Source organism: Olea europaea, chromosome 16, assembly GCF_002742605.1.
Source record: "Olea europaea var. sylvestris chromosome 16, O_europaea_v1, whole genome shotgun sequence".
Classification (NCBI taxonomy): Eukaryota; Viridiplantae; Streptophyta; class Magnoliopsida; order Lamiales; family Oleaceae; genus Olea; species Olea europaea.
The window spans coordinates 8,614,249-8,625,709 of record NC_036252.1 but is presented as its reverse complement, the minus strand read 5'-3'; the positions used below and the strand labels follow the sequence as shown (position 1 = coordinate 8,625,709).

Here is an 11,461-nt window from a genome sequence, read left to right as displayed (position 1 = left end):
TTGTTCCAAATAGTACCAATTATTAATTAATCGAAAACTTACACTTCGAGAAATCTCTATGGTGCATGTTCAATTCAAAATAATTTGCCTACCAAAATTTATGCTATTTAAGAATAATTTACCGATAAATTTATTTATTCATGTTGTGTAGATACGAACATCACCAAATTTTTATGAAGCCCAAACCTCAAATTTTACCTATTTGACTTGCCCTTGTTTTGCCCTTCTTCTAAGACGTTACCGTAACAAGCACATAATGTCCATCATAACGTCGATGGATTTTATCAAATTGAATAAGTTTCAAGATTTCCAATTGAACGGGTTACATTTGCAAAACTACAATTATTGCTAATCAAGCAAATGATTCGTGGTGAAGACAGGACACAATTGGACAAAACAACAGAAATATATATATATATATATATATTTGCGAACTCGTACAAGATTTCGTTTGTGTTAAGCATCAGTATGGAATAAAGAAAATTCCAGTATAAAAATACATAGAATCTACTCTCATTTCCTAGCGAGAAAAGTGCAAGTGATAAACTTGGAATTGGGATCCAAAAGAAAACAAAATCCAGTTACTGTTCTGATCCCAAATCAACTGGTGTAGGTGAAGCCAAAAACAAGAAGTTTCAGTGAGTGACTGGACAGAAGCAAAAACTAACCATCACATATTTGAAACACACCATCAGTACTTTATCAGCAATACATCCTATGATCATCTATGCTCTCCTTTAGTATTTAAAGGTGCATCTGCGATGGACTGAATCTCCCTCTTGCTCCTCACCACACATCGTTTCTTGGTGATGAAGTCAAGTTTACCAAGATCCTCTAAAAGTCCCAGGTAAAAGTACAAGAAGTTTTCTTCCTTCTCTGCAGTTACTGTTTGTGTTTCTTCACTACAACTTCCTTTCTCACTGGACATAACTTGAATGAATTCAATCCTCCCATGCTTAGTCTCGAGATAATTTTTATGCAATCTCTCTGCCTCTTGTAACCCAGAAAGTGTGCCATTGAATATTGCCAACATTACACTTTGATTTGCAGGTTTACCGATGCAGACCTTACTAATGTTCCCAAATCCCATGTCTACAAGGGGAAGGAAAAAAATTACGCAGATAATGAGCACATGAAGAAATTCAATTGTAAACTATTTGAATTAAAAGTCTATGTTAAAAGAGAATATCAAAAACAACCAGGCTTTCTCCAGTAAAACAGACTTGCAAATTAGAAGTTTTCAGGACAATAATAAGCTTAAGCTGACTTTACAGGTTTAAAGGGCCTATATCTGTATGCCCATGTGTTATAAAAAAAATGATGTCAGTTTTAAAGGAAAAGATTTTAAGCACTCCATCATTAAACTATACATTATCATGTAATATTGTTATCCGGATGTATATAGTTCTTCGCACAAACAGAGCAAAACTCTTCACTGCCAAAGCAAGAAACACTGGTATTTGAAAATTGAAAAAGTAGGGTACCGTCTTTGAAGGACAAATTGACAAGCTTTAAAATATATTTGTCCAAGATGAATTTAATAATTATTAATATTTATATTATATACTGCTACAGAGAAATAAACACATACCCGTTCTTGAATTTACATGCAAGATATCAGGTATTAGGTTCCATAGCAGAGGAATTTATAACACAAAAATCACTAGGCTTTAGCATTTGATAAAGGGCATATTTTAATTCTACAAGCACCGAGACTTTTCATCAAAAAATTGTTTTTGCATCTTTCAATACCCTAACATGGTAACAAGATATAGAAATTAAGTAAGTATGAAACTCTTGAATCATCTTGAGTTGGGAGCAATAACCAACATTTATGTAAACACATACGATTGTACAGTTGCACACTCCCGCAGAATTGACCAGATGCTGTTCAACTACAACTTACGAGAAAATTCATCTTAATGTTTAGGTTAAGAGAAGTGGGGGAAAAATGGAAGTCACATATTGTATATAATTTCAACTGAAAAAAAAGATGAGCAAACACATTAAAGAAACGGGATCATTCAAGATAAAGAAATTTACCTTTGAGCTTGGACTCTAGAGCTTCAGTGGATAGAATAACCTGCTCATCAGGATATTTTTTTCCTATAGTACTGTTATGAATGATCACAAGTGGTGGCCAGATAATGAGGTCTTCTTTAATGGATGAAGTTTCAGCATCAGACATGACCTCAGAAAGCCACTGACTATTAAAATCCTCTGCACTTTTCCATCCCATCAGTACGCAAAGTGCTTTGTGCAATCCCAAGTGTTGCGTCCTGAGGCCAACCTTGGTGGATGTGAAGGCATGCATTGCCAAACTTTCTGTGTCCGCAAACGTGTCTGATTTGCTGAAACAGCATTCAGCTAAAACAATCAATTCAAGTCAACTCAAAAGGAACATATTGTAATAGTTTGCAGGTGAACTACAAAAAACAACATGGACACCAATTAGATGGGAGGTAAGATAAAATTCATCAGATGCAAAATAGATTCTTAATGAGGTTATCAGATAAGATAGATAGGGTTCCTCCAAGGTTTGCAAACAATTTAGTTTCTTTCAATGGGAGAATCCTTATATATATATATATATAAAGAGAGAGAGAGAGAGAGCTATTGAAATTACTTTATTTGATAACAAAAATCATCTACAGCAAGAAGATCATCCAAAGGGGGAAACTATCCACATGAAAGGAAGAGAAGGGTAGAAGAGACTGTCAGGCAGGACATCAAGAAAGAGTCAATATTTCTGACTCAGTAAAAGTTTTTTCATTCAGCAAAAAGGATGCTTCATCAGAAATCTCCTCACCTTAGTTAGAACAGCAATGAATGTACTTGCAACATTCCAGATATATATTGTTAACAGTACCGAACAAAGAAAACATCAGAAATTGCCTAACATGAAATCCTTTTCACCAGGAAAGCCAACAAATCAAAACTTTTTACATGCTATTTTTTCCAACTACAAGAATCTTAAAAGTAATGACTCAGTAAGGCTCGTAATCACTCTGATCCCAAAGTTTATATGTAAATATAATTGTATAATAAAGATATAGAATTTTATCTTTATCCCACCATGTGAGATTCCTTCAAGTTGAAGGTACATGGCATGACCATAGACATGCTAACTCAGGTAAATCATGATTTCAAAGTAGAAGCAGTCAACCAAGGTAGAGGAACCAAATACTACTAAATAGGGCCTTTTATTTTGCTTACAGCTATCCTAGCCTTGTCCTACTATATATTTCATTAATGGCAGATCTTTTATGCTTTCCCTCTCCATCCTGTGGGCAGAAAAAATCTTCCGCTCCTTCCCCACCGAAACCAATTTGTCACAACTCAATCAGTAATTATGGCACATAACATTCATTTGCTGACATTCCTCTCGCTCAATCAATCGAGCAGAAGATTTCTATTTCCATTCCTTGTTTCTTCACCTCTTCCCAACTTCTAATCAGTATCCATGAAATTCAAAATTTCGTTCCTTATTAACGTAATATAACATCCTGAAGTAAAGAACAGCCTCAAACACTGGTATTTGAGGTATCCTTTGATCAATAACTCAAAAGACAAAGTGTAGCTCAGAATGCAGCAGACAGACTAAACGTGTGCCAAGATGCAAAAAGCTTACACTGTTTAGTAACCATAATTTCTCCAGCAACAGAGTTCAGGAAGTTCAAACTATTGAACTTCAGACTTTCACTGTCAAATAATTAAAAATTTAATTTCTCAATACTTTCTCTATGGTTTGCATCCACAACTGCAAAAATTCATGAAATGCAGGATATACCAAAATATTCTGAAAGAGAGCCTGATGGGGTGGTTCCTCAGGTAAGCAACGGCATGAGATCAGTAACATAAAAATTATTTGATTGAAGCACAAGAAGAAAGAATAAGTTCAATGAAAATGGGGGAGTAGAATATGCCCCGTGTTATAGAACACAGACCTTCCACAGACGAGGCAGTTTAAACTATAAGTTTTTACTTGTTCCGTGTATGTCTTCATTTTTTTTGGCGTTTCACTCGTTTGTTTGAGAAACTTGAAAAAAGCACTCTGCACCAACTGCTTGAACTCATCGGACTTTTCAGGTGGTTCAGGCTTTTCAAGACGAACATTATCTTCAAAGTGGTCGCCCACCACATCATCAGGATTTCCATCTGAATCATCTTGGACTCTTGGAAATTTTTTGGAACTTACCTTTTTCAGCCATGGGAGTCTATCATGAATCTTTGGAGGAGGTCCCAACCTCTTCTCCAATGAAGGTTTATATTTCTTTACCATCCGCTGAGAAACATGAAGCTTTTGAGGACGTGGTCCCAACCGCTTCTTTATGTCTCTGGTACCAGACACATGGTGATTGTTCGAGTGATTTGCTACAAATTTTTCCCAGGATGACTGATAATTGGCCACCTCACTTGATTCACTTGTATTCACAAAATCATATTTTCTTGATTTGAATTTATCTGACAAACTTACAGGATTCACATCCTCTCCTCCACGCCATTGATGGTAACTCTTGCGAATACTCTTCCTACTGACATCATGCTTGTGCAATTTCTCACCCATAACATGCTTTCCCTTGAGCTTCCTCTCAGATGCTTTAACTGAACTCAAATCTCTTGCAGCCAACCTCTTGTGAAAGCTATTATCAACTCGGTCAGGGTCATATTCTTTCGGTTGCAACACGTCTGATCTTTCTTCATGACTCCATGGGCCACCATCCATCTCATTACTATGAATCTCTCGTGGTTCAATGCTTCTATAGTTGTGATATAATTCCCTATCGTAACTCAGGAGCATACTACCGCAACCTGATACTTTGTCATCTTGTTCTCTTGCATACAAGAATCCACGTGCATCAGAATAATTATGGGTCAACTCTCCTCGTGAAGAAGTATGATGATTCCAAAGTTCATCATCTCCTAAACGTCTTCTAGACGATTCATCAATTACATCTACGGGATACATAAAGTCAGTTCTTGAAGTATCCTGGCTTCTGTATTCTTTAACATCCATTGTTGTTTTTCCATATGGTAATCCACTGGACCTTGTACTCGACGAGTCGGTGTGGCTTCTACCAAATGCTGGATAAATATGAGCTCCATGTCTCTCTAGTGAGCCAAAATATGATTTTGAGTAACTCGTGATATCTTGAGAAGTCATGGGAGACCTATTTTGTGATTTTTCACCAGAACCCCCATCACAACCAATAGTCTCAGAAGTCATTCCAGTCCTCATTCTTGTACCATCTGATGGCAATGGCACATATAGGTCTTCCCTAGACGAGAAACCAGATGACCCCTTGGCATAATCCTTGGGCCGAGTTGATGACATTGTATGGTCAAAATCACCTGATAAATAGCGTCTTAAAGATAGGAGGTTATCTTCCCTGTTGTACTTGTACATTTCTCTATCAATTGGTCTAACGTACTCATCCAGATTAATAAGCTCATCTTCAGGACGAAAATGTCCATCTTTTTTACTCAAATGACAGCTGTCCCTAGAGTGAATGTCTCCACCTTTTTTCGCCAAATGAAGCTCATCTACAGAATTAAGGTCACCGCCATCATGAGTATCGCTAATCAAATATTGCAATTCTGAAGATGGCGCTGGACGAGCACTAATGTCATAACCACCTAAACTTTTAGGTAGACCATCGACACCAACACTATCCAAAGCATATGAATCAGTGTACCTGCTCTGTGTCCTCTCAGTTTCCAGGGGACTAGGCTTGCTACCACCCAAATAGCGAAACTCTGCAGGCAATCTAGATTGACCCTTATCCAAATATTGATTCCCTGGATAATAATCTTTCTCATCATTCACTCTTGTGACATTAGTATCGCTAACACCCCGGTAGTCATTCACATTATCTTTCACATTGAAGCCATCAGAGTTTCGAGGATTATCTAAACCATAATTCTGCCGAAACTTCATCGAAGCAGAGTCCCCAATCAATGAGTCCTCTCCATACAATCTCCGAGAATGTCCAACACCATCCTTGTACCTATAGCTATCACTCTCTCTATCCCTCTCTCTATCTCTATCATGATAATCTGAGACTCTCACAGACAGCAAATCGAGATCTCTATCCAAATGATCCCTCCTTTCCGTTCTCCTAGACCTCTCGGTATACTGCATACCATCTGTGGCATGCAAATCATCAACGTTACGTTGATAGGATGAATACTCCTGGCGCCGGGACGGTGAAAAATCCCGACACCTCAGTGTTCGACGCTGAGGCGATGGCGATCGAACTCGACTGTCCAAAACGTATCTCCTTTCTCTCGTCATTCCACTAAATCAACGACAGAATCTAATACACCTTTCTCTTCTTAACCGATTGTATACTCAAATAGATGGTCTCGTAAATGTAGCATTACATAATAATCAGTGAACATAAAATATCGAACTGAGGCATTCGAATCCTAAACATAGAACACCAAAATATTTAGTGGAAAATGAACCCAACACACCAATCTTAGGTTTCTTTTTTTTTCTTTTTTTTTTTTCTAAATCAACAAGATTTTGATATTTGTTCAGAAATAACATCGAACCTTTAGGATTGAAGATCCCATTGTTCTTTTTCAGTTTTTTTGCTGCGTTTTCAGCGAGATACGATCATTTGTCGTTAGTGGGATAGATAACTGTGGTTATGTAAGCGTGAAAAGGAAATGGAAACTGGGTTTCTGGGGAAGTTTATTTAGGGCAAAATGGAAGAATCAGTAGAGAATTTGAAGGGATTTCGTTTCTTGTTTAATTTGGGGATAATTGGAAAACACGTAAAGTAGAACGAGAAAAGGTTAAAAAGCCAAACTTTCGATTGTTAAAAGCGAAAGCCCGAACTTTATAATTTTAGAAATGGGCCACGTCATTGGGCTTGAGGTCAAAATCAAGTAAAGAAGGCACCTGTTTACCACACCAAACCCAACTAAGGCCCAATAATATGGGCCAGAACGGGTTGAGAGCCACACAAGAAAGCCCAGCATCAAAGATGGATTGGAAATTCTCCACAAGAAAAACTTCTGGTCGTATATGCACACACATTAGGACCAACTATTTACCTTTTAAATCATGACGCTTTAACATTTGCAGTTGTAAGAAAGAAACAAAGTGGAGCTCAGATGCCAATATGGCATGATTCAAATTATTCAAGATTCGATTTGTCGTGATCTAAATAAACAGTCTTATATGTATACGTATAGGACCATCTTACTGAAGTCTTTCTTATACACCACAAGCAGTTAAAGGAAGGAATAGTTCCCTGGGCCTACAAAGAGGAATGGCCCACGTAGCTAAATGTTCTCACCAAGGTGTAGGGAAATTTGATAATTGTACATACTGTTAAACATCAACAAAAATCATTGGTAGAGTTTGAATTATACTTTAGCATCCTGACAATCAACATTATAATCATGATCGTGATTGAAATGGTGGTGGAGTAATGCCTCCTGAATCTATCTACGACCTTTAGTGTTTCTGCTACTTCGACGGATATGTGCAACATGAAAAGTGAGGGCGGGGTTGTCTCCCCCGTTTTACCTCCGGTGTGAAAATCAGTAGATGTGTGAGGAGAAAATAAATTCGGAGTTCAGATAGCTAAAAAATATGCAATCATTCATTCCTGTATCGCCTTTGGGAGGTATTTATAGACGTCAGAAGCCGAGTGAGAGCCGGGTGGCTGTGGTGCCACGTGTNTCATTCATTCCTGTATCGCCTTTGGGAGGTATTTATAGACGTCAGAAGCCGAGTGAGAGCCGGGTGGCTGTGGTGCCACGTGTCCCACGTTGACCTTTCCATTATCCCCACGTTCTGAGTCGAGGGTTTTAACTGCTCCATGGAGGTTCGTGGTGACCGTCATGTAACTTTGTTAATTCATTAGAGATTTTAAGGTTAAGTGTGGAGATGACCTTATAGGTAATTCCATGTTGGTCGCTGGTCTCGCATAGAGGTAGAGCGCCCCTAGGGGTCGAGGTCTCTCGTGGAGGTAGAACGCGCCCAGGGGATGCACGATTTCTTGTAGAGGTAGAGCGCTCCCGGGGGGTTGACGATCTCTTGTAGATGTAGAGAGCCCCAGGGGGTCGACGGTCTCTCGTAGAGGTAGACGCACCCGGGGGGGTTGATGACCTCGCATTGGTGTGTCATGATTTATATTGCATATCTTTAGAAACGATTTCTTATATTAACTGATATCATTAGCCCCCTACTCCTGGTCGATATTTTTTCGACAGCGGAATAGCAACTTCCTTTATATGAATTTTAATTATTTTATTTATTTTTTTAAATAAAATTAAATCAAGTGAACAAGTCGAGCAGTGCAATTTGGTTCAGGTAGCTATTCCACTGTACACTTGGCACCCAATCAATGGGCATGATCTTGGAGGGAATTTTCCCCCCAAAAATTTTGAATCCCTTTTGCTTATAAAAGTGAGTGGTCCCTCACATGTGAGCCACCTTCTTCTCCTCCAAACATTTTAGTTCTTCCTCTCTTTCAAGGTTTCCTCTTTTTCAAGGTAATTTTCTCCTCTTTTCTCTTCAGTTTTGTAAAATCATGTACAAAACTATCCTCTCTTCTTCTTCTTCCGATGAAAATAGTGATGAGGGACCGATCGACGTCGGAAAAGATCCGACCAACCCCCGTCGCCTATCCACACAGTTGGTTGGTTCAGCCTCCCCCTCTGTCTGATGGGTTTCCTTGTGAGTCTGATAGCCAAATCCTTTCAGTTGATTCTCAAGCATTTATTTCAAATTTCCCCAAGAGACATATTGGCTCCACCAAGTCTCCAAACCAAAACTTAGAAATCGAACGAGACCCGGTTGGCGAGGTCGTCCCCCTTGAAATTCCAAAAAGTTATAGCCTTTGCCTTTACAATTCTTCACTTAAGCTAGAGAAATGTCTTGCTAGGTATGACCGGGTCGACGACTTTATCTATAGAGCCCCCGGTCTTAAAGAGAGGCTCCCTGGGTCCGATCCCCGTGAGATAGCAGGGTATAAGGACATCATGGATGGTGGTTTCCCGCTATCCATTCATCCTTTCTTCATGTTAATTTTCAATGAGTTTCATCTCATTCCTAGTCAAATAAATCCCAATGCTTGGAGAAAAGCATTGTATTTCTTGTATGTTTGTCTTAGGAGAAGAATTCCGCTTTCCATGGACCTCTTTAGGTGTCTTTGAGATGCATGATTAGCTCAGTGCAATGCGTTTATCTTTTTTCCCGCTAGGGTCCCTTTGCTATTTCCTAAGTTCAGGAATTTGAATAGCAGTTGGAAATCTCGGTTTTCTTTGTCCAGCCGTCAGTAGCTTGGTTTCCTTTCAATACCTATTGGTGGCATCCTCAAATTCGCCTTTTCAATAGTCAAGTCGAAGCTTCCTCTGCTCTAAAAGCTCAAATTCAATAGCTGGTTGATATAACCCCCTCTCGCGCCTGACTTAGGATCGGTCCTAACCATGAGGAACATGTTGATAGTGGGGATGAGTCATCCTACTGGTAGGCTGCTTCCACCGATTCCTGTTATTCTTGACTTGCACATATTTTTTATTTGTTGTTTTTTTGGACTAATCTATTTGGGCATGTGCATACAAATATGGACTTCGATCTGGACGAGGTATTGAAGACCTTGCCAGGAGGTGATGAGGGTCTCGCTCCCATTGACGGTAAACTCTTGAGCTTTCCTTCCTAGTTTTGTGTTCTCGCACTCTTTTGTTTTGCGAGCTTGACGAGCCTTACTTTGCATGTACAAGGATGTAATTTGATCTGGAGGAGACCATAGACTCTATGTCCGAACAAGGGCATGGAAGTGACACTGAGCCAAGCCCCACCCCCTTAAAGAGGAAAAAGATGGCTAACTAAGGGGGAAAGTCTCAAGTAGCAAAAGAGACTCCCCAGTCCCCAGACGAGCCTATCGAGGTTGCTCCTATTGCTAGGTCAGGCTCTTCCAGTCGCACGCGGGGGGAGCGTGCAATGGAGGTGCTTAAGTCTTTAGTGACACCCGCGCGGGCCAGGGTGATAGCAGGACATAGCGCAGACGACATCGAGAGGGCTGCGACGGTCTATCTCCAGAGGGTATGTTTCTAATTCTATTATTATTATTATCATTATTTTTTTCTACGCTGAGTATTATTTTTTGCGCATGGTTATACCACCGACTCTCATATTGTCTTTTTATCTTTTAGGTGGTGCCCCTTCAAATCGGGCTTGCTGAATCTAGTCGTCGTCAGCCTTAGAGCTGAAGACTCTTGCAGAGTAAAAGAAAAAGGAGGCTCATCACTACAAGTAGAAGATATCTTCCTTAAAGAAATCTCTAGAGGCATCGGAGGCTCGAGCCCGCATGCAAGAGACAAAGAACAACAATTTGCTGTCTGTGTTGGCTCGTGCTCCGGAGGAGGCGGTTGAGAGGTATAAGGCCTCTGCCGAGTATACTAGGGACTTGGAGGCATTTGTTGAGCAATACAAGTCATTGTCTGATTACGCCAGGGCCTTGCATTCATACGGGGAGAAGGTGATGGCGGTGTCCATCAAGCTAACCAAGGAGTGGATATCAACCGAGCACCCTTCTATTGTCCCTTCAGGTTTTGATAAGTTCCTTGCGCAGTGCAAGGGGAAGGAGAGTGGGGCGCAGTCATCTAGGTCACTTGGTCCTTCATTGCGGGGTGACAGTGGTGGTGTTTCCCCCTGGAGTTGAAGCATGGCTTAGTGGTAGCTCCTTTTGTTAGTTCCCCTCCTTTTTTTGTCGCCTTTTATTTCTATTTGTAGCATCATTTTATACTTGCCCGAGGTGTGAGCAAGAGTATGTATATCACATGCTTTTGAATGAATGCTATGTTATCAGCGGTTATTGATGTTAAAACTTGTTTCTCCCAATGTTATTTCTCATGTTCAGTTGTTTGATAGCGTGGGTGAATGTCATTAGTCCCCCGTGCTTGATTACAATGATTGATGGCCCTAGCCTATGCTCTGACCATTTAGGTCTTTCTGCCTAGCCATGTGGGCCGAGACGGAGTTGAGAGAGGAGTGTATTGGTTAGGATCCTTAGCCGATCTTTTGGCTTTTCAAGGCTCTCCGCCTTGCTGCATGAGCTACGTCGACCGTCGGGAGGTGGTCCGGTGGTTTAGGGCCCCGGCCAGTTTTTTTGGCTTTCCAAGGCTCTCTGCCCAGCCTCGTGGGTTATGTCGACCGCAGGGAAGTGATCTAGCGGTTTATGGCCTTAGCCAATTTTTTTACTCTTAAAACTCTCCGTCTAGCCGCGTGGGCTATGTTGATCGTTTGGTGGTTAAGGACCTTAGCCAATTTTTTGACTTTCCAAGGCTCTCCGCCTAATCTCGTGGACTATGTCGATCGTAAGAAGGTGGTCTGACGGTTTAGGGCCTTAGCCAATTTTTTTATTTTCCAAGGCTCTCCGCCTAGTCTCGTGGGCTATGTCGACCATGGGGAGGTGGTCTGGCGGTTTAGGGCCTTAGC

General features: G+C 40.4%; 1 protein-coding gene across 1 annotated transcript; it reads right to left on the bottom strand.

Annotated features, from left to right (window-relative positions):
* Nucleotides 1–438: 438 nt before the first annotated feature.
* Nucleotides 439–6,806, bottom strand: LOC111412027. The gene is made up of 3 exons (XM_023042762.1): nt 3,948–6,806; nt 2,044–2,351; nt 439–1,092 (listed from the first exon to the last, which is right to left on the bottom strand). Exons 1-3 carry the CDS (start codon nt 6,293–6,295, stop codon nt 722–724), a joined length of 3,027 nt encoding a protein of 1,008 aa, XP_022898530.1. The 5' UTR covers nt 6,296–6,806; the 3' UTR covers nt 439–721.
* Nucleotides 6,807–11,461: the final 4,655 nt, after the last annotated feature.